Source organism: Schistocerca nitens, chromosome 4 (assembly GCF_023898315.1).
Source record: "Schistocerca nitens isolate TAMUIC-IGC-003100 chromosome 4, iqSchNite1.1, whole genome shotgun sequence".
In the NCBI taxonomy this organism is placed as follows: Eukaryota; Metazoa; Arthropoda; class Insecta; order Orthoptera; family Acrididae; genus Schistocerca; species Schistocerca nitens.
Genome location: NC_064617.1, coordinates 162,036,902 through 162,061,769, shown reverse-complemented (window position 1 = coordinate 162,061,769; position 24,868 = coordinate 162,036,902). Strand labels below are relative to the sequence as shown.

The following is a 24,868-nucleotide window of genomic DNA, read 5'->3' as shown; positions in this document are numbered from 1 at the left end:
AGATAAGTCGCATAGTGCTCAGAGCCATTTCATGGTGCTCTTGCGCCTGTTGATGTATGTGCAGCAGAGGGGGTGAGCGTTTGCTCTGAGGAAAATATATGCTTTTCTAAACGTCTTACGGTCATTAATATGGAAATTATTATTCTCACTGGCTACTAATGTGTCACATCTGTGCGGAAGTACTGCATATGAAATAAGTGACTAGTAGATGTTGAGCTATTTAACTGTGCAGGCACCTTAAGCACCTCGGTATTGATACTGTTTCTGTAGGTATTCCGTTCTATGTATTGTCATTCGTTTCGGCTATCCCTTTCCGACTTGTCTGGGCGCGTTTTTGTTATGCTCACCTTTATAAAATACTGTACTATACAAATATCGGATATGTGTGGCTTAATAAACAGTGTATACTACGGTATTATATGGCTGAATGAAACTGATAAATAAAATAAAAATATACGCCTTTACCTACAATCGAACGCTCGTCCTCCTGCATGCTACCTCAAAACGCTATCCACTGCACCAATTGCTCAATGCTGTGGAGTTGTGCTGACAGAGCTAGTTTTCGTGAGTGGTGTGACTAAAGATGAAATTTTGTTAGACACATTTTTGTGTTGCTAGTATGTGAGGAATCGCGCTCCGAAGTCCGAGTGCACGAAATTTTCTTCGCTCTGTACAAACAAAGAATGTACTACAAGTATTGATGAAGTAAAGCAACGTGTGTTGCTGCGGAGTCACACGGCGCCAATGTTTTCTATTGGTTCCTGCTCCTCCCGCCAATAATAGCACTCTCAAACACGTTAGCCTTAATACTTGCGGGACAACACAGTGAAATAAAATGACATCTTTAACAAACTTGAGTTAATAACTCGCAGGGGAAAATGCGGAAAGATAATCAGTTCCACAGTAATCCACTACGTCAGTTCGTAACGCACGATAAGCATTGCAAGTGCTTTACTATGATACCGCGACCAATGCTAATCTCCGATAATAGAAACCGCATCCTCGGCGGCATTTCGTATCCCCTTGAACGTATTCACATCTTAGGCACATAATCCACAATGTATGTTCCAAACCAGTTGCTCTCAAATAGAGGGTGTTACAGAAAGGTACGGCCAAACTTTCAGGAAACATTCCTCACACACAAATAAAGAAAAGATGTTGCGTGGACATGTGTCCGGAAATGCTTAATTTCCATGTTAGAGCTCATTTTAGATTCGTCAGTATGTACTCCGACGTGATCAAATTGTAAATTTTCACAATCAACATGTGTGGGCTGACGAGACTCCGCACGCAATTGTGCAATCACGTCATCAACACAGATTTTCTGTGAACGTTTGGGCAGGCATTGTTGGTGATGTCTTGATTGGGCCCCATGTTCTTCCACCCACACTCAATGGAGCACGTTATCATGATTTCATACGGGATACTCTACCTGTGCTGCTAGAACATGTTCCTTTATGAGTACGACACAACATGTGGTTCATGCACGATGGAGCTCCTCCAGATTTCAGTCGAAGTGTTCGTACGCTTCTCAACAACAGATTTAGTGACCGATGGGTTGGTAGAGGCGGACCAATTCCATGGCCTCCACGCTCTCCTGACCTCAACCCTCTTGACTTTCATTTATGTGGGCATTTGAAAGCTCTTGTCTACGCAGCCCCGGTACCGAATGTAGAGTCTCTTCGTGCTCGTATTGTGGACGGCGGTGATACAATACGCCATTCTCCAGGGCTGCATCAGCGCATCACGGATTCCATGCGACGGAGGGTGGATGCACGCATCCTCGCTAATGGAGGACATTTTGAACATTTCCTGTAACAAAGTGTTTGAAGTCACGCTGGTACGTTCTGTTGCTGTGTGTTTCCATTCCATGATTAATGTGATTTGAAGAGAAGTAATAAAATGAGCCCTAACATAGAAACTAAGCGTTTCCGCACACATGTCCACATAACATTTTCTTTCTTTGTGTGTGAGGAATGTTTCCTGAAAGTTTGGCCGTACCTTTTTGTAACACCCTGTATACAGAACGAGTCGGTCCAAAGTGCTACGGTAACTGAGGTCGAGGTGCATCGTCTCACCGCCCTCCTCACCTCGTTTCCCGCTTCGCGCGCCATCTCGAGAGCGCCAGCGAAACACCTGCAAGCAAGTAGACGCGTCCTCTGTCGGCGTCGGACACGAACCCAATACCCGCCGGAGTTGAAGTAGCGAGACGCAAGCGGCACCAGTGCAGACACGGCACAATTCCCATGTTTAAAGGTGTCCATTCCTCTTCACCTGCACTGCCTACTAAGCTGTTCCAGTATCTCTAGCCTTAGGGGGACTTCAAGCGTATCTCTTCATTCCTTACTACTTCCGATCCCATTTCTTCACTTGTTGATTCTTCCTGATATTGAAACTTCCTGAACAATCTCTTAAAGTTCAGCATACTCTTCATCACTGGGAAACTGCCGTGTGAGTCTATATCTGCTACATCTTACACTCCAATATCAGATGTAGGTATCTCTGTCTGACCACGGTGTAATCCAATTAAAATCTTCCCATATCTCACGACCTTTTCCAAGTATACCTCCCACTATTGTGATTCTGGAACAGAGTATTCGCTGTTCCTGGGAAAATTTGTTACAGATGTCAATTAATCTCGCTCTTCTCTCATTTCTAGTACCAAGTCCACATTCTCCTGTGACTCTCTGTCCTATCCCTTCCCCTGCAACAGCTCTGCTATAATCATTGCCATTAGATTTTCATCTCCGTTTAGGAACTGAATTACCCATTCAGTATCCTCATATACTTTCTCTATCTCCCCATCTTCAGGTTGTGACGTCGGCATGCATACCTGAACCATCGCGGTCAGTGTTGTTTTGCTGTCGATTCTGATGACAACAAACCTACCACTGAACTTTTCATAGTAACACACTCTCTGCCTGGTATTTCTATTCGTAACGATTGCTAGTGCCAGTATGACATTTTCTGACGATGTTGATATTACCCCATACTCATCTGACCAGAAATCCTTTTGTCTTATTTCCATTTCACTTCACTGACACACACTATGTACAGATTGAGCCTTTCCATTACCATTTTCAGATTTTATAGCTTCCCTAACACTTCCAGGCTTCTGATATTCCATGGGAACACGTTGAGGCTTCTGACATTCCATGCGCCGAGGTATACTTTAGTTGGTTTTCAATCTGTTTCTCGTGGTCTTCTCCCCCTTGGCAGTCCCATCCTTAGATTTAGCCGGGGGACGATTCCGGAATTTTTCGCCAATTGAGGGATCATAATGACACTTTTCAATTGCAGGCCACATGTCCTGCGGTTTCATTGTTTCGTGCCGTTGGTAATTGCTACTACCTCTTCGTCATTCAGGGCCTGTTTTCCAACCCATCGGTCCGACCATCCACCTATTTGACATTACCGTTGGCAGAATGACGGTGACTTCTATGCTTAAGTCTTCGAGAGAAAACGCTAATTATTATTCAAAATTTGAGTCGTAGCGAGGTTCGAATGCAGGACCAAGGACGTTTTCATTACCAATCTAAACCCTATTCCTAGACCACAGGTGAAGTTGGTAACCAATATTTCTCACAAAGTGCAATGCAATAGTACCGCTGTAACCTGACATCTGTGAAGCAGTACGTCATGTCCGGCAGCATTACTTCACAATGGAGACAGAAAATGGCAGTCACCCTCCCAGGTTTCGATATAAGGTAATATACACGTTCATTGTACATCAATGATGTGTGATCGCCTTTGCAAATACCACATGTACGTTAATGACCTCAAGTTATACCGACGTGCAAAATCAATAAACTTGAGATCAGCTCAATACCTAGATGTATTCACTATCGCAATCGTCACAGCAGATGGGGTTAAAGTTCAACCAATAAAAAACCCATGCGCTACTGGTCGGTCATTCTTGGATCATGCGCCCGAATTATCGGGATTCTCCACCATCTTAAACCCTAAATGATACAAATATCAACTTCTCTCCTTAATGGGCACAGCAGATGAAAATCTGAGCTGAACTGAGCACGTAACGGCAATTTGGAAAAGGGCGTCAGCACGTTTCCATTCCCTACAAGAATAATGAACTCCCTTTCCTCTTGACAAGAACCAGAAGTTTGTGCAAACACTTGTATTTGCACTTAGTCACTAAAGGAACGCTATCCTACAAGGCCTAACTCAGAAACACAGACAGCACCTGGAACTGGTTACGAGTGCCTGTTCTCGTTATATTTGTGATGTTCGACTCTTTGATCACATTCCACCATCACAGCCACTGCTACCTTGGCTGCATGCATACCATTCCCGAGGTTACCATACACTCTGTCTTCTGTACAGTCTTATATCTCTCCTCGACCTGAATGCTCTTCCCTTATTACCAAGAGAGAAACAGCAGCGCAAAATCCGTTCTGTCTCGTTCCATCACTCAGCCACAATCTCGTTGTCCTTTTCAATCGCACGAATTTGACTCTGGAATACCTCCTGTATTATATTTGAGAAACGAATAATATCTCCACCTTCAGAAGCCAATGACGTATCTACTTAAGTAATAATGAAGATTGCCATTGACCCCTATACATATTTCTTTGCAACCATATCATGTCATAGTACAGGGTGTTTCAAAAAGAATACCACAACTTTAAAAATGTGTATTTAATGAAAGAAACATAATATAACCTTCTGTTATACATCATTACAAAGAGTATTTAAAAAGGTTTTTTTTTCACTCAAAAACAAGTTCAGAGATGTTCAATATGGCCCCCTCCAGACACTCGAGCAATATCAACCAGGTACTCCAACTCGTTCCACACTCTCTGTAGCATATCAGGCGTAACAGTTTGGATAGCTGCTGTTATTTCTCGTTTCAAATCATCAATGGTGGCTGGGAGAGGTGGCCGAAACACCATATCCTTAACATACCCCCATAAGAAAAAATCGCAGGGGGTAAGATCAGGGCTTCTTGGAGGCCAGTGATGAAGTGCTCTGTCACGGGCTGCCTGGCGGCCGATCCATCGCCTCGGGTAGTTGACGTTCTGGTAGTTACGTACAGATAAGTGCCAATGTGGTGGAGCTCCATCCTGCTGAAATATGAATTGTTGTGCTTCTTGTTCGAGCTGAGGGAACAGCCAATTCTCTAACATCTCCAGATACTGTAGTCCAGTTACAGTAGCACCTTCGAACAAATAGGGACCAAAAACTTTATTGGCTGAAATGGCACAGAAAACGTTCACCTTAGGCGGGTCACGTTCATACTGAGTTGTTTCCCGCGGATTCTCAGTGCCCCATATACAGACATTGTGATGGTTGACTTTCCCGTTAGTGTGGAAAGTTGCTTCAACACTAAACACAATCTTTGAAACGAAAGATTCATCTGTTTCCATTTGATCAAGGATAATATCACAGAAATCGATTCTTTTAATCTTATCAGCTGCAGACAGTGCTTGAACCAATTTCAGACGATAAGGTTTCATAACTAACCTTTTTCGTAGGACTCTCCATACAGTTGATTGTGGAATTTGCAGCTCTCTGCTAGCTCTGCGGGTCGATTTTCCTGGGCTGCGAACAAATGCTTGCTGAATGGGTGCTACATTTTCATCACTCGTTCTCGGCCGTCCAGAACTTTTCCCTTTGCACTAACACCCATTCCCTGGAAACTGTTTATACCAACGTTTAATACACCACCTATCAGGAGGTTTAACACCATACTTCGTTCGAAATGCACGCTGAACAACTGTCGTCGATTCACTTCTGCCGTACTCAATAACACAAAAAGCTTTCTGTTGAGCGGTCGCCATCTTAGCATCAACTGACGCTGACGCCTAGTCAACAGCGCCTCAAGCGAACAAATGTACAACTAAATGAAACTTTATAGCTCCCTTAATTCGCCGACAGATAGTGCTTAGCTCTGCCTTTTGTCGTTGCAGAGTTTTAAATTCCTAAAGTTGTGGTATTCTTTTTGAATCACCCTGTATTCTTAGCTGGTGCACTCTCCTTAAATTTACTTTCACCAGATCACCTACAGATGCTTTTTCTATCTGCCACTATTGTCATCTTTACTACTGTCGTTCTATTTGTTATTAATGCTATCATTACTATGATTATATTTTTCTATTATTATCATTGTTAGTGGCAGCAGACGTCCTACCACTATTAACTTCATTAGTCCTCATTCAGTATTGGTTACTCACATAGGAACTATAGACACTCAGATCTTTTTAATACTATTTGTCATACTAAAATTGTTATTTCTTTGGTAAGTGCGACATAAAAAATGAACAGCATTTATGATCACCGATGGCCCAAATCAGATCAGGTTAAAAATTAATTGATAAAATATTTTAATCGTAGAGACAAATTTTTATTTCAGTGAATAACAGACATGATGGAGATTGCTTGTGAAACCCTACTTCGACCAATAACTGAATTTTGCTCGTCTGTCCATGACCCTTACCTGGCAGCATTGACAGACTGAATAAAACCAACAGAAAGAAGAGCTGCGCCTTTCATCATACGTTCGTTTAATAAGCGATAACTCACCAGGTAGATGCTCATCCACCTCCGGTGTTAGACGACACAAGAAAGTTCATATGCATCATCTAATAGTTTGCTCTTACTGTTCGGAGTGTGTATGTTCCCAGAGGGGTCAACCACTATATTGCATCTTCTTACATATAACTAGCGAAACAACAATGATGTCCAAATCAGGTTGACACAATGCTTTCCGTAGTCTTAGCAAGAATATCCCATCTATCACACCATTCAGAAGAGAACGGCGAGTGCAGTGGAACATGAAGTCGTCCTTCGCCGCTCCGCCGCTCCCCTCGCCCCGCCCCCCTCCCCTCACATTAAACGCAGCAAAAGGGTTTGTGGAAAATAGAGGCAAATGTAAACGTAGAATGGATGATTTGCGAAAACCGTTTCGTTTACAGATGTTAGTACTTTATAGATGAAAACGAATCCAATTAAAACTTTATGTTGTTCCTTCTGTTTCAGGTTTGGAACTGGCAGACATCAGACATCGCACGACTCTGAACTATTTCTCAAGCTGTTGTTTGGGGGCTGGCGTTATGGCTGCTGGCTTCTTAGGTTGGGGTCTGCGCAACTGGAATTACTCAATGTACTGTACTGTAGCGCTTTTCATCGCACTGATTTTACTTTTCAGGTAATATTAACAGTGGAAATACTAAGGAAACCGTTATATATTCCAAATAAGCTTTATTGTGAGGATTATATACACTCCTGGAAATGGAAAAAAGAACACATTGACACCGGTGTGTCAGACCCACCATACTTGCTCCGGACACTGCGAGAGGGCTGTACAAGCAATGATCACACGCACGGCACAGCGGACACACCAGGAACCGCGGTGTTGGCCGTCGAATGGCGCTAGCTGCGCAGCATTTGTGCACCGCCGCCGTCAGTGTCAGCCAGTTTGCCGTGGCATACGGAGCTCCATCGCAGTCTTTAACACTGGTAGCATGCCGCGACAGCGTGGACGTGAACCGTATGTGCAGTTGACGGACTTTGAGCGAGGGCGTATAGTGGGCATGCGGGTGGCCAGGTGGACGTACCGCCGAATTGCTCAACTCGTGGGGCGTGAGGTCTCCACAGTACATCGATGTTGTCGCCAGTGGTCGGCGGAAGGTGCACGGGCCCGTCGACCTGGGACCGGACCGCAGTGACGCACGGATGCACGCCAAGACCGTAGGATCCTACGCAGTGCCGTAGGGGACCGCACCGCCACTTCCCAGCAAATTAGCTCCTGGGGTATCGGCGAGGACCATTCGCAACCGTCTCCATGAAGCTGGGCTACGGTCCCGCACACCGTTAGGCCGTCTTCCGCTCACGTCCCAACATCGTGCAGCCCGCCTCCAGTGGTGTCGCGACAGGCGTGAATGGAGGGACGAATGGAGACGTGTCGTCTTCAGCGATGAGAGTCGCTTCTGCCTTGGTGCCAATGATGGTCGTATGCGTGTTTGGCGCCGTGCAGGTGAGCGCCACAATCAGGACTGCATACGACCGAGGCACACAGGGCCAACACCCGGCATCATGGTGTGGGGAGCGATCTCCTACACTGGCCGTACACCACTGGTGATCGTCGAGGGGACACTGAATAGTGCACGGTACATCCAAACCGTCATCGAACCCATCGTTCTACCATTCCTAGACCGGCAAGGGAACTTGCTGTTCCAACAGGACAATGCACGTCCGCATGTATCCCGTGCCACCCAACGTGCTCTAGAAGGTGTAAGTCAACTACCCTGGCCAGCAAGATCTCCGGATCTGTCCCCAATTGAGCATGTTTGGGACTGGATGAAGCGTCGTCTCACGCGGTCTGCACGTCCAGCACGAACGCTGGTCCAACTGAGGCGCCAGGTGGAAATGGCATGGCAAGCCGTTCCACAGGACTACATCCAGCATCTCTACGATCGTCTCCATGGGAGAATAGCAGCCTGCATTGCTGCGAAAGGTGGATATACACTGTACTAGTGCCGACATTGTGCATGCTCTGTTGCCTGTGTCTATGTGCCTGTGGTTCTGTCAGTGTGATCATGTGATGTATCTGACCCCAGGAATGTGTCAATAAAGTTTCCCCTTCCTGGGACAATGAATTCACGGTGTTCTTATTTCAATTTCCAGGAGTGTACTTGCAGTTTCACTTCTTAATATCACATTCCAATACGGCATTACGAAACTTCAAGGTTTCGTCATATATACCTCTTATGTCTCATTAATTAATAATACTATTACTGAAGTGTCGTTTTCTCTCTGTATATGTCCCACAGAAAACACGTAGTGCTCTTGACATCCTTCAATAGAAAAACAAAATAGGACACCACTATTTTCAAGACAATTAGGCATATACAGCTGTGTGTAATATACAGATGGCTATTAACGTTGGAAATTGTTCGATTTCGTATTTTTCGCTATTTACATCTTGTGTTTTTGACAATGGCGACACAGAACTTATTTAGAAAAACTTTAGCCCAAAAGGATCCGTCGTGCTGTGTCTTTTGTTCGATTTGTTTTCCTAGTCCGGAGAGAACGTAAAATTAATCTCATTCGCGTAGCATCTACCGTATTCATTGTGTGTTTTTATAGTCGATGCTTTTTATTTTCCTTTCAGGAGCACAGATGAATAATTTTTATGGTTGTTCAACACATGTACTCGCTACGTATAGTTGTCCATGCGGGAACACTACCCTTTTAAGCTCACTTCGCAACAATGGAAAGTGTTACGTTGCCATTTATTGATGGCATTGGAATGTAACACCATTTAATGCTGAATTACACGATAGTTAAATAAAACTGAATTCGTGTTGTGACTACTGACTAACATTTTTCTCTTCCGGGTAAAATTTTCGCTTGTGTGAGGTTTTGAGAAGTTTGCTGTGAGAGCACTCTGGAAACATTAGCGAATTTAGGAGATTTGTTGGGAAGTTTACGTTCTTGTCTTCGTTCCAATTGTGTAAATGAATTTAAATATTTTTCTTCCCCTTTATCATTTTACGTATTCACTAATTTCTTGGTAGAACTACGACGTTCTTTATGACTAAAATTTCTCTCTCTCATATCCTCTGTTCGTCTACGTCTAGATATATCATTCGCAAGCTACCGCACGGTACGTCGCGAAGATTACCTTGAACCACTTCTAGTCAGTCCCTTCGTTGTTCCACTAGCAAATGGTGCGAAGGAAAGCGGTGGCCTGTGTGCTTCGTACTAACCAAAGTTTCCCTTATCAGCGAAGGAAAGTGAAACCTTGTTTTCCGTATCATATCTTCACAGTGGAAATATATAGTCGTATGCGAGTGGAACAGTAAAGCTAATGATGCACAATCTGTTAGCTTGCAGATTACATATGTAGATGTACATGTGGAGAGGGTGTGTGACAGAGCAACGCGTTGACCTGCATTGCAGTGTACCACGTACATTTTTAATAAACAATATGTTGTAGCTCAGCACTTGTTGATGCCAATCTAAATTACAGTGGTGGAAAAAATAGCAACAACAAAAATTAATTACGTAGAATAATAAAATTTCGGGAATACTTTTTTCTAGGTAAAATATTTAAGTGATTAACTTTCCAAGATTACAGTTAATGTAAGCGGGATAAGCTATTGCAAATGTGAAATACTGCTACGTCAAAACTAGGTGTAACAGTCAGAATGTTTAAGGCAAGAAAGGAAACTAGCATGCATTGTGTTTTACAGGTGCCACATGTCAGTTTGCGCGATAGAGATCCATGCCTGTTGCATTTGGTCGATTAATACAGGGACGGTTAATGCTGCTCGTAGATGATTCTAGAGTTATTATCGACGATGCCCCACATGTGGTATACTGGAGACAGATATGGTAATCGAGCAGGCCAAGGCATCGTGTCGAAACGTGATGGGTTACGTCAGTATTATGCGGGTGAGTGTTATATTGTTGGGAACACCGCCTGGAATGCTTTCAGCAAGTCCAGTCACCTGACTTGACACAGAGTAGCAGTCGGGAAACTAGGAGAGTGCTCCTGCTGCCTTACTGAATAGAACCTCAGACCATAACTCCACGTGTAGTCCAGTGTGTCTAGCACGCAGACAGGTTGGTTGGATGCACTCAGATGGCATCCTTCTAATCAATAGACGGGCGTCAATGGGACCGAGCCAAAACAAGCTATAATCAGAAGACACAACAACCCTCTACCTTGCATCAAGTGAGCTCTTGCTCGACACCACTTAAGTCGCAGATGATGGTCGATGCCGTCAGTGGTGTGCACGCTATAGGTCGACTGTCTTGGATCTGTCCTTGAAGTAAGCGATATGTAACAGTTCGTTGTGTCACTGCGGTGCCAACTGCCGGTCAAATCGCTGCTGTAGATGCAGTAGGATGCGCCAGAGCCCCACGCCGAAGACTAAAGTCGGCCCTCTAGGTAGCGCCACGTGACCGTCCGGAATCCGGTCTCCTTCCGGCCTTACATTATCGTAACCTCCGCTGCCAGGAATCATGTACAGTGGCTACATTCCTCACAAGGTCCTCTGCAGTAACGCAGAAGGAACGTCCAGCATTTCGTAGCCCCATTACACGACATCGTTAAAACTCAGTGGCATGTTGATAATGCAGTCTTTTTCGCCTTAAAGACACCAAATCACCACGTCCAGTCTCAAAGGTGAATAAGGCTCACCACTGTTACAGCGTGTATTTTCATCCTAGTAGTGGCACTACTAGCGCCACTGTTACGTGATTGTCACCAAATTTGAAAAGACATCTTTTTTCAGACGTAGAATCACACCGACAAACTTTCATTTATGTCACACATCTCTCTCGTAGCAACGTGTGTACCATTGAGTCTATATACTGATATGACGGTCAGGCGATAACATTCTACCTTCTCCCATTGTGAAATAGTGATATGAAAGCTGATCGGTAAGGATGAGTGTCGTTAGTGTGACTACGAATTACCTCCTGTTCCGTATCAGCGACTGTACTCACAACTACTTTCGCGAACGTAAGAACAAGACTTAACGATGTGCTTCATGGAGAGATTTTTCAGGTGAGTGGTTCTGGTGCTCGCAGGTGGTTCCCGGAGTCACCTCGGTGGCTGGCGTGCAGAGGTCGCGAGGAGGACGCCCTGAGGCTGCTGAGGCGCATCGCCACCACCAACGGCGGGCGGCTGCCTCCGTTCGCTCCGCGGGTGATGCGGACCGTGGCCAAGGCGCAGAGGGACAGGAAGGGCTTCCTCAGCCTCTTCTCCAGCTGGAACGTCTTCAAGAATACGGTGCTGCTCATAACTGCCAGGTATGTGAGGAAGGGAAAAATGCATCCAGAGAACTTCTTTGTCTTAAATGTAGAACCGCGCAGCGGTATTCTTGACAGAGCTCTGCTCTTGCTGTTGGGACAGAAGTTGAGCTAGTAACACGAATTCATTGTAGTGGAAAATAATACGTTTCGCTTAATCAGTTCCTATAAAACTTAGGTATATGAACGAAGTTCAAATCAAAGATTTCGAGTTGCATTTGATAATGCTATCAATGAAACCAAACAATTCTACTTGTCACATTTTTCAAAATGTACAACTGACAGCTCTACTCGAGTGTTCTGTACCTGTATCCAACAATCAGTTTTAATGCAATCTGGAGGTCGTTTGTGGAGAGATGTTCCACCATCAGAATAGCTTTCAGAAATGTCGAAAAAATATTTCTTCACTGCTGGCAGGAAACGCTCGCTTTAATGTCGCCGTGAAAAGAAGAGTACGATTCCAATCAAAGAGCACATGGGAGAGAATGAGGTGCCTACTGAAAATACTCAAAGTACAGTCTTAGACATAAAAACTGACCGCCGACCGGCCGCCACAGAAAATAATTCCGAGTCGTTCACTTAAGGTGGCCAATAAAACTGACTGCCCCTGATAACCATCTGTACAATCTGGCAACACTGTAAGATGCCGAAGTGTCAGGAGGAAGTGTTGTCTACTTCCAAGATGTTGTCAGCTTCTGTGAGCCCGTGGTCTAGTGGTAATACTCAAAGTACAGTCTTAGACATAAAAACTGACCGCCGACCGGCCGCCACAGAAAATAATTCCGAGTCGTTCACTTAAGGTGGCCAATAAAACTGACTGCCCCTGATAACCATCTGTACAATCTGGCAACACTGTAAGATGCCGAAGTGTCAGGAGGAAGTGTTGTCTACTTCCAAGATGTTGTCAGCTTCTGTGAGCCCGTGGTCTAGTGGTAATCGTCGTGCATTCTAAACTTATGGTAGCCTGTTCGCGTCCAACTGTATTTTTTTTCCTCATTTCGGACCTCGTCTAAAGTTATGAGTCTGATTGAACAGTGAAGATAATTCGCTTCACATTCTACCCACCAGCAATAACAAGTACTTCCAGAAATAATTCCGCAGGACAGCTCGTGGCTGCGTCGCGATCAGAACAGCTTACGCTCGGACGTTTCCTCGCGCTGCAGCGGCTACCGGCCACCGGCCAGACGCCAACCGCCGCCTGGAATCCGGCGCCGCCCATGTGAACGCGGCGCCACACTGTCAGTGTATGTATGAACTGCCATTTTCGAATTTGAATTTCTAGTTATCATCTTACAGTTAAGCATTGGATTTTGCATACCTGACAATCATGAACTTTGGTTAAGCATTGTAAAATTAAGTCGCAAGTGGAGAAAGGTGTAACATCTGCAACACAATATTTACTTTTGGTGTAACAGAGGGGTGAATGCAGAGGAGGCAGCTAGAAAGATTTGAACTGTGTGTGGAGCGAGTGCGTTTGGGAAAAATGAGCCAGAAAAAGATATTCTTGTTTGAACAAAGATCGTTCTGCCATGAATGATTTTCCACATTAATGAAGTCTCGACTACTGATATATGTGATAGATTACCATTTAACCATCATGTGACATTTGCATTCGACAGGCAAAGCTCAGAAGTCTGGTGTAGGATTTCGAAAAGGTCTATATTTACTTCATGTCCTGTATCATTCGCAAGTATTATGAAAATGTTGAAGTTCATATATAATATTAGGTTTTAACAACAACAAAAAATATGTGGGCAGAAAACAATAGTGACATTATGAATTTTGCAGTCGCCTAAGGTTTTAGCTCTGACACTAAGAAGTACCAAAAGTAGGAAGACGAATTTTGCTGGAGCGTTGTCTTACGATTCCCTTATTGAGTTTGTATCTGCCTGTATGTAGCTCTGCTACAAATGAATCAGAAATCTAGCTTTCAGCGAGTCTCGTGAACGAAAGCGGCTTGCACCTGGTAGCCAAGCATGTTACCTGAGAACTGGTTTTTTCCTAAAGTGGGTAGACATCATTTTGAGGTTGAATTGTTGGAAAATTTCAGCCAGGCGTGTGCCGTTGGTGTAAGTGTTTCGGTCTGTTGGATTTGTACCAATGATTTTTCTATAAGTTTCTTCTGTCCCAAATCGAGAGTTGATGTCTCCCATTAGTATTTTCACGTCATCTTGGTGAATTTTGCTCAAAGTTTCTTCGAGTGGGTTCCAGAATTTTCCGACACTTTCGGTGTTTTTCGTATTTTCGATGTTGGTGGAGGCATGTGCATTGATGAGTGTATATTTTTTATTGGGGGCTCTGAATGGGCATAGTCATAAGTCGATTGTTGATGGTTGTGATTTCTTTGACAGAGTAGATGATGTGTGATCGAGAAATACCATGCCGAAGATTGGTGCGCATTTCGCTACCTTTTGCTGTGTTTTGCTCTTGAAGATGCGATGGTTTCCGTAATGCAAGGTTTTATTGTCAGTTAGTCGTGGTTCTTGAAGAGCAAGGATGAGAATTTTTTGTCGGTCGATTTCTTATGTGAGATTATTTAGTTTTCGTGACTGGATCAATGTATCGATGTTTAGTTTTCAAATGCATGTTTTCTGCATGTAGGGAAATTTACCAGAGATATCCGATATTCTCTGCCGTGCTAGCCTGGACTCCCCAGAATCCGAAAATCCAGCTGCCGCCTGTCGGCGGGCGGGTTGTGTACGACCTGGGGTAAAGTTGTCTTTGTTTGCACAGTTCATGTTTGCTTGTGTTTCATTGGTTTGGCCTGGATGATACCAGGACCCGACAGGACCAGAGCGTGTTCAAGCCTTTGGAAGCAAATATTTTCATCCGAGCTCATTGAGCTAAGAGACGGTGACCAGAGTACCGGTGATTTTCAGTCAGACGTGTCTGGATTTTGGGTTGAAAGGGTTGCGTTGCCGTTCAGGATTGTGTTAATATTTGGTTCACCCCAAGTAATTTATTTCCTTATTACCACCCATATGTGGGAGGCTTTCCCCTATCCGCCACACGGGATTATTATTATCATTCTGTCATCAGAAAATCCGATATGGTGTATCTTCCCACCACTAAAAGAGATGTGTGTTGTTCGATTCAATATTTCCATCACATAAATATACGTTATAATTACGTTACATTGCTGCTAGTAGACATATTTCTCACTTTTTGTTAGACAGTTGCTAAATTTTACTCCAAAGGAATTATGTGCGCAGCATTGTTGCAATAGAGGCGTTCAAATTATCCGATTTCTGTTATTTCATTTCGATATCAGATCGTTCTATCCGGATTCAGCCAGTCAGTCTTAATGTGGATATCCGACTACGGCTCTCATCATATGATGGTCTGGGTAAACCACAGTCTTAATCCGACTGTTGAATCTAGATCACTTATCTATGGCAGGGCCTGAATTATTAAACACTATGGAATATACTAATAGAGTGTGCTTATTAAATATACATTATTTAAATATAAATATATGAAGTAAGGAGATAACAGTTTATTTACAGGAGCAGAGCCCCATCCATCATAGAAGAGCAGTGCAAGATTGGTTTCTGGGCCTAGAGAGGATAAAGCTGTTACCGTTTGTTCCACGATCACCGAACATCAATCAGATAGAGAATTTGTGGGCAGAGGTAAGAAGGTCATTGCTATGTGGCCTTAAAAATGCAAGCGACCTTTGGACGAATATAGGAAACGTATGGTGGGAAGTAAACCATCACGCAACACTATCGACGACTTAATGAAATCACTGCCCCTACGCCTTCGAGAAATCTTACGTAATTATGGTGGGTGAGTTGGTTACTAAAAGTATACTCGTCCACAAAACCCATGTGGACAATTATCTGATAATCGGTCAAGCTTTGCTTTGTCGCAGCTCTTCAGTATACAAGTCCATTTATTTTCAGTCTCCTCGTTACAATTCTTTCAATGCAAGGTAATTGAAAAATCTCATCCACTCTACGCCAACTGAGGAACTGATTGGTGCATGTGTTGTTCGACACACAGTAGTCGTCACCCTCACTGGAGTTAATGACCGTGTGTGTGTGTGTGTGTGTGTGTGTGTGTGTGTGTGTGTGTGTTTTCGTGTTCACGCACAATCTGAATCAACACTATTAACATTAGAGAGACAACCAATAATAAATATTGCATCAAATATGACTGAAGTATTTTAATGCGATGGGAAGTTACAAACTGAATTTTTACCCAACCCACGTCCTGTATATTACGTTAAGTAAGTAGGATGTATTAACTCCATAATATCGTTAGGAGAGACAGTGCGCTCTTGTTGTCGCGGCTCACGACAAGTGCAACGATTAGCAGTGCCCAATGCCGCCGCGATTTGTTTATGTTGGCTGACCGTGGACACTGCAGCAGACGTTCGCCATAAACAGAAAGAAATCACCTTGGCTCTGACTGCAGTGAGCGGACATCACTGCCTGTATGTTCTTATAGTAACAAACGTGAGACTCTACTCACAGATGCAATGGAGGAATTGCAACGGGTATCATGTCATTAGTCATCAGAATATTTACCAGTGATGAAATGTCCACTGTATTTGAATCCTAAAAAAAAAATGGGAACTTTCTCACAAAGTAATGTGAGATGATACCAAAATTTATCTAAGACACAAAAATTAACTGCAGAGCTTTCATGGACGCAATAGTAGCACACAAGGAAGTATGTCTTGGAAGCGTATACTTCATTTTCTCTTCTCATATCAACACCCTTGTCTTAGTATGAAGTGAGAAAATAAACACGAAAAACTAGAGTTCCTGAGAAGCATATAAGTCATTTCCTCTTCTCTTATCATAGCTTTTGATTTAGTATGAAGTAAAAAACATGAACAGTTGATGGTTCTCAAGCATAATATGACACCAGATTCTTATCGTAGGCGCTATCGGAAAAGCAAAAAGCAGGGAGCTGTCCACTCTTTTGTCCAACAGTCCGTTTCCTTTCATGCATTACTACCGCTCGGAGATGGTTATTTAAGGACTTGTGGGCATCAAATTCTTCAGTAAAATAAGCTATATGTTATAGTGCTAATTACGGTATGGGAAAAATGCAACAAAGACGAGTTCCCCTAGGGCAGTGAGGATATTAGCACATGTCTATATTCAGCAATGACTGCCAGCTGCCACAACACTTCACAGAATCCATACGGCAGACAACACAACTGTGCGTGCGCTTCAGACTTCATTCAGTAAGACGTCAGTACATGGACGAAAACGTCAAATTAACGTCACTTTCCGAGTTATATTCAATCCAGACTGAGGTGTTATTGTGGTAGTTGAGCGTTCTAGCAATTTCACTTTGATAATTGCCATATGAGTATTCCGAAAGCCAAAGGAACCCGTTAGAGTGAAACCATCGGGAACTGCATTAATATCTGACTGCAAGAACTTGTGACAATACGTGGACTCTTCTCTTCACTGGGTGAGCTATTAGTGTTATTTTGGATTCTCTTAGTCCTAGGCGTAATGCAAGTGGAACTTCACATTCATGAGGCGCTTTGCGCTATTCTTGACAAACATCAGCAACTTGTAATCACTGCGAGTTACTACACTGTGATGATAATGGTGCAGGTTGTCAGTAGGTGTGGTGTTGTTGTTAACAGACTGCTTACAGTAATGTTAATGGTGGCGCAAATAATTTAGCGCTGACTACCTACTTAAGAGAAGATAGTGTGGTGGCGTCGTCGCTTCTCGTTATTTGGCATCAGCTTGAGCAATCCGATATAACGAACATACTACTCCATTCGCGAGCTGCTAATGATACAGTATGACTACAGAGATCATCGTGCGGGTGTTACATTAATTCTGCAGTGAATTGCTTAACAAATATTACCCTCAGCTATGCAGCTGGAATTATTCATTACTCAGGTACTCTACCTTGCCCTTGGTTAAGTTATCAGTTCGCTGCAATCCTGCTTCTACTCTTCGTAAATACTGTATACTGACCATTTGTTATTTGACTAAATATACGCTAGAATCTGATTCGCATATGTATGACACGTGTTTGCGCCGTCACAAAGCAATGACTAAGGGTTGGATGCCGTTGAAGTCCCCTTACATTGATGGTAAGACAAATGTTCACTAATCACCTCTATTGCCTCAAAAAACAATTGCATCTTAAATATCGAAGGACCGACGTCCACACCGTCACAGCGCGCTGAAATACAGCAACGACAACATCTGAAAATTTGTGACCGACCGGGCTTCGAATCTGGACCTCCTGCTGACTAGACAGACGTGCTGACCACTGCGCTATATTTTTTTCTTATGTTTGAGAAGACTTTCATCACCAGGTAGGCGGAGGCAAAGAGGGATTTTGCCAAATCAGAACAGTTCTGACTTTAGAACCAACGTAAAAGAAGAGTACAGGAACAAAAATGTGAAAGAATAGTATTCTGCTTCTAATTACTGAAACTGCCCACTTCTTTATAGCCCACATAAAGCAATTGACCAAAAAATTTGAAACCATTCCTTATACTTGTTATTCTTCTTCAGCTTCAAATGCTCTCCTTCAATATAAATCATGTACTCTTCTACGTTCGAGTATTGTTTGTTACGACGTAAAACAGAAACTGTCCCAGAAACCACGAGAAACTGTTCTTCTTTGCGGGCGGGTAACATTTCCAGTTGGGTTGTAAAGCTTCAGTTATCGGTGTATGACATTCTGCGGTTCTGTTGATAGTGCTAATTTCTTCCTATTCCACTTCCAAATTCTGATTCTGTTTTCACATAAGAACATGTGCGCTACAGTTTCTAGAAGCCGACATTTCTCGCAGCATGGAGATGGTCTCAATTTGATTTTCCATAATCTTTCCGCTGTGGGTATGGTTTCGTTTACAACGTCGTACCATACGACACTGACTCTAGTTGGTATTTAGCCAGACTTTCATCAACTCTTTAGTAGGTTAATTTACCTGAATTGGGTTGTGAAGACGACGTCTGGTAACATAATCATAGACGATTCTAATGTTGGTTTGTGCTGGTGGAAGTCTTATACAGCTGCAATCGACATAGTACTTTCGGACGTAATCTAGGCTGGCATCTATACGTGCTACATGAACAGGAGCGTTCCTATCCCCAGGATCTAACGAGAGGAACAAAGTTTCGTGATGCCTGTGTTAGCGGCATGTATTAGTTTAAAAGCACGAGTTAGAAACACTGCGTCACATCTAGATTTAACGTCTTTAATGCCAAGTCCTCCGTTTTGCCTCTGCAAAGTCGCCGTGTGGAAGTATACTTTGAAGATATTTTGTTTCCACACATACCAACATGCTGCAGCTAGTATTTTATGTGCGATGACCTGCGGTATCGGTAAGACTGCTGCGACATATTTTGCTGAGTATGTATGTATTTATAAACTGAACTTTCTACAGTCGATCTAACGATCTCATGTTATGGTCCTTCAACAAGGCTCCGATGACATTAAGTTTCCGCTCCCAATTGTTCGAAGCCATGCGCCTGGGATTCGCCCTTAACCACAATCCGAGTTGGAGTCTCTCTTCAGTTACATCTAACCAATACGCACCTATTGCACTATTGTAAGAACGGAGATGCAGTATTTTGGATTTAAAATTTTGTAAATTTGTGGTAAGATCTGATGGGACCAAGCTGCTTAGGTCATCGGTACCTAACCTTACTCACTACTTAATATAACTTAAACTAACTTACGCTATGGACAACACACACACCCACGCCTGAGGGAGGACTCGAACCTCCGACGGTGGGCACTATCGGGACAGAGCAGCCAACTTCTCTGCAGCACCCATCTACTCATGCTCCTCGTCAGACGCGAATTCCCATCTTTGCCGCATACCACATGCGCGGTACCTTCCGCCCTCCCCCCCCCCCCCCCCCCCCTAGTCTATTATTCCACTCACTCGCGGCCACACTGTAGTCTCGTGAGGGTTCGGACGATGTCGTGCGTCTAGCACTGAAAACTTTCGATGACCCGTCGAGACCTGAATAATTATACAGGATGTTTCAGGAGGAACAGTAAATATTGTAGGAGGTGGTAATATAGACAAATTGTAGAAAAAATGCCATGTAATGTGTGTCCAACTTTTATTGAGAATATATAGTTGAGTTTCGTTTCGTATGGTGGTCCTTACAGGGCCCAGTTGTCTACAATTTCTTGAAAATGAGCTTCCAACGTTATCGGAAGAGGTTCCTTTCGTTACAAGAATGCTTATGTTCCTCCAGCATGACGGGGCTCCTGCATATTCTAGTCGTCAGGGGACATTATCTAAGCCTAACATTTCTCGGAAGATGGATCAATAGATATGGGTATTTTTCTTGGCCACCAAGGTCCCCGGACCTTATCTCTTTGGATTTTTGTCTGCAGGGATGGTTAAGGGCGAAGTCTACAAAGAGAAATTAGAACGAAGATCCGATTTCATCGTTCGGATTATGAATAGTGCAGCTCTCATAATAGAACGCATTGACGACCTCAGAAGAGCTACACGTGCTCTTATCAACAGAAGTCAAATGTGCATTGAAGTTGGTGGGAACATTTTTGAAAATCAACTTTGAACTTCCTCATTTGCCTTTCCTTGGAGTTTGTTAGGGTTACGAACTAACAACTGTATCTCTGTACTCAATAAAAAGTGGGCGCATTTATTTGGAATTTTTTATGCAATTCGTCTGTACTACCACCTGCTAAAATATCTACTATTCCTCCTGAAACAACATGAATATGGATATATGTGTGGTGGCTGTTCTTTCGGACATGTCCGAAAGAAAACACACTACGAATCCAGGTTCGAACCTGGCCAGGCACAAATTTTCATCTGACGCCGTTGTTCTATTTTAACTCCCATCACAGCCTGGACATCTGCCCTTCGATATTTAATCGATTAACAAGGCAGTCTATTTCGATTAGTAGTGTCTGTTCTTTCGGCAATATCCAAAAGAACAGACACACACACATTTTTATGTTAAGTGATATTCGGAAAACGTTTGGCAACTCAGTGATAGTGCTGCATCAACCTACTCATTTCACTACATATAGTTGTAATTTTCTGAACAATTCCTCTTTAATAAGTGACAGCGACAGTGTCTCTCATCGTTTACTTTGTCGGAAACCTGCTTCTTTCTGCCCTAGCCTATACTATAGTAATGAGTGATTGCTCGCATTCTTGATACCTCACTGGACGTGCTACTGCAACTGTAGCCAAAGGTTCAATACCCCCTAGAAAAGTATATTTCAAATCAGATGGTTTGCTCCTCTCCTACTGTTACTGAAAACGATCACAACGAAATTAAGTATAGGAATCCTATGAAACCCTTGAGCTCATATTGCGGTGCTGTGCAGATGAAAAAGTAGTTTTTCACAATTATCAGATGACAGATGTAATTTGTCAGATTCCACTAAATACGACTGAAATAGTAATTGTTGGTTCACAGGCACTTTTCTGCCCCTTATTGTAACCTTTTTTTGAATGTTAGAGCTGGAAAAATAGAAACATCAAATTTTCGCCATATGGAATATTCGAATTCACCTTAAGTCTTCACGTTTGGAGCAAAGGCAGAAAAAATGACAACAAGAAGCCAGGCCATGCCTGTCTTCTGGCGAAGGTGCCAATGACAGTGATCTCAGTAACAATATTGTACAGCAAAGATACGTTGCCAACTGAACCACTGGAGAAGCTCCAGAGTTGTGAATCTCGTCTGGTGAATACGCTTTCAAGGTTTCGGTCGGATTAAGACAGTAAAACTCAAATAATTGTCGCAGTTATTAATTTATGACATTTAGTTTGCACTCAGTGCATCGATGTATTACAAGTAATTACACTCTAACCCCTAAACCTAGTTACGGAAATGCGAAGACTCATGACATATAATGAGGATATTGCGGCCCTTGCCACCTGCAACTTTGAGACGAAGCTATAGTCACTTCCGAGGTCAGTCACCGAATACATCAGCTGGTATCCTTCCTAGCAGTATAACTGAAACTTGTCAACAGCGCAGAATATGTTTGGCAACTCTGTGACTGACGAGTTACTTCCTTGATGGCACAGAACTATCCTGATACGGTCACTTGATATTATCGTGTCATTTCAATTGAATAATGTGATTTTCTCTTGAAATGTCACATAAGGATGTCAGTTAATGCTTTTGAGTCAACGAAAGTCGTTCCACACGGGAAATACTACTACTCTCTTATGTTGCGATTTATCTGTCATAGTGGCTACTGGGCCAATAAGTAAGTCAAACACACGCCACCTGTTCGCTAGCTTCTAGGTAACGGGCTCGCTTGTCAGGTGTACGCTGCCTTTGTTCGCCTTTCGAGACTCGCTGAAAGCCAGCTTTTTAATTCTTTTGTAGCAGAGCTACAAGCAGGCAGATACAACCTCAATAAGGGAATCGTAAGACAACGCTAGAGCAAAATTCGTCTTGCTACTTTTACTACCTCATAGTGTCAGAGCTATAAACCTTACGGTACTGCAAAATTCATAATGTCACTTTTATTTTCTGCCGACACACTTTTTGTTGTTGTGGATACATCATTTTATCTATGAACTGCCACATTTTTATAATACTTGCGAATGATACAGACATGAAGTAAATACAGATCTTTTCGAAGTCAAAAGTCGGTAATATCCTACTAATCTATGTTAAAATAGGCTCAGTCTTACAGATACTTAATGCTTTATTAAGGTAGGCTGCCGTCGTGATGTTTCCGTAGAAAGCTGAATTTAATTTTTATTAGTACAGCGAATATTTTAATTGCATTTTCCATTAGTTTACTGAACGCAACAGTAATCATCAAAGACAAATCAATCAGCAGCAGAATTTCCTTTCACGATATCTAAGACAATTTGCCAATGCTAAAGTAGTTTACAAATCCTACGCCTGTAGAGACCTACTGATTCTAACGATGTCATTAAACCAGTGTTGTTTGAAGAGTATTTTCACCTAGAAATGAATTACCTTTACGGTTGATCGATCAAGAGCGGGAAAGGTAAAGTTTTACGAGTATATGAGGAGAGGGACAAGTGCTTGTGAGAGGACTTCACTATCAATACAAGTGCCTGAGAGACGACTTTCCTATCAGTCTCCCGGTTAGTTTAGTTTCTCAAATGAATAGAGTGCGTTATAATGCAGTAGCACAGGTGGTGTACTTTTGTCGGTCGATTCCCTTGCACTGCGACCGAAAGGTGTCTCAGTTTTTGGCAACAAATTCCAGCTGTGATTAACACACCCCTTGGGGCAGAATTCGTAGCCCAAAACACTATCAGATGTATAATATGTTCACACTAACCTTTCCTCGAGTTTACGTCTTTTGGTGGGGCTCAGCCTTTCATCTCTTCTTAGGGAGTTAGCGATAAAACCATCATAACTCGTCACCAGTAACAGTACTGCATAGGAATGCTCAATGAGCGACCCGATGACGTTCAATAGTAGTCACTCCGTTGATTTTGATTGTTTCGAATTAGAGCATGCAGTACTCCTACACCAGACTTCAGAACTTCGCCTCTTAAATGCAAATGTTACATGATGGTTAAATGGTAATCCATCACATATATCAGTAGTCGAGACTTCCTTAATGTGGAAAATCATTCATGGCAGAACGATCTTTGTTGAAACAAGAGTATCTTTTACTGGCGTATTTTTCCCAAAAGCACTCGCTCCACACACAGTTCAAGTCTTACTAGCTGCCTCCTCTGCATTCACCCCTCTGTTACACGAAAAGTAAATATTGTGTTGTAGATGTTACACCTTTTTCCACTTGCGACTTCATTTTACAATGCTTAAACATAGTTCATGATTTTCAGGTATGCAAAATCCAATGCTTAACTGTAAGATGAATACTAGAACTTCAAATACGAAAATGACGGTTGATACATACACTGACAGTGTGGCGACGCGTTCACATGGGCGGCGCCGGATTTCAGGCGGCGGGTGACGTCTGGCCGGTGCCCGGTAGCCGCTGCAGCGCGAGGAAACGCTCGAGCGTAAGCTGTTCTGATCGCGACGCAGCCACGAGCTGTCCTGCGGAATTGTTTCTGGAAGTACTTGTTATCGCTGATGGGTAGAATGTGAAGCGAATTATCTACGATGTTCAATCAGAATCATTAGACGAGGGACGAAATGAGGACAAAAAAAATTCAGTTGGCCTCGACAGGCGACGATAAGTTTACGAAGCACGACGATTACCACTTTTTTTTATTAATCTCATTCGTTGCGTCTGCTCGGGGCGGACGTCGTAAGACATCCGTTTCAGTTCGTTGATGATCGATTAACTCAGTTTTTTTTTTTTTTATTACAGAGGTCACGTAACCCTCTGACCGAACACGCTTTTTTTCCCTCATATTCTTCGATATAGTTCGTTGCGTTTGATCGGGGCGGATGTCACAAGACATACGTTCAAATTTATCGTTGGTTTCTTGACTCAGTTTTTTTTATTACAGAGAGCACGCTGACCGAACACGCTGAGCTACCGTGCTGGCTCCACTAGCCCACGGGCTCACACAAGCCGACAACATCTCGGAAGTAGACAACACTTCCTCCTGACACGTCCGCATCTTACAGTGTTGCCAGTTTGTTCAGATGGCCGGTCTTAGAGTTGTCGGGGGTGATCAGTTTAATTGGCCACCTTAAGTTACCGACTCGGACTCTATGGCGGCCGGCCGGCGGTCAGTTTCTATGTCTAAGACTGTACATTGACATAAATAGGGCGCTACGTCAACAATTATGAATCACCTTTTATTTCTCTCAGACCACTGTCGTTGTCAAACTTCTCCGTCAGAATATTGCCGGCATTTGAGTGTAATTAAATTTCAATGTCCAATATTATAATTTCGACTTTGAGGCCTGTCTCAAGTGCATTACATCGTCCCTCAGGACACGGTAAACATGATACACATAGAGATGCAAACACATGTCGTCATTAGACATAGAGATGCAAACACATGTCGTCATTAGATATAATTTACCTGAAATGTTTTCCTCATCAGGCGCAGTAGTGTAAAACATCAGAATGACATAGGTGAGTGAAAATGCCCAGGCAGGAAATAACAATCGTCTGCATCTATATGGGGGCAAGCACCTTAGGATGTGTGGTCTAGGCCGTTATC

General features: G+C 43.1%; 1 protein-coding gene across 1 annotated transcript in view; it reads left to right on the top strand.

The window, feature by feature from the left end:
* Positions 1–24,868, top strand: part of LOC126252179 (solute carrier family 22 member 7-like) — a gene marked incomplete at its 5' end in the record, with an annotated part of 157,856 nt that overhangs the window by 86,784 nt on the left and 46,204 nt on the right. Inside the window, one exon of the mRNA XM_049953049.1 lies at positions 11,560–11,781. Within this exon, the coding sequence (XP_049809006.1) occupies positions 11,560–11,781 (222 nt within the window). The remainder of the gene's footprint in view (positions 1–11,559; positions 11,782–24,868) is intronic.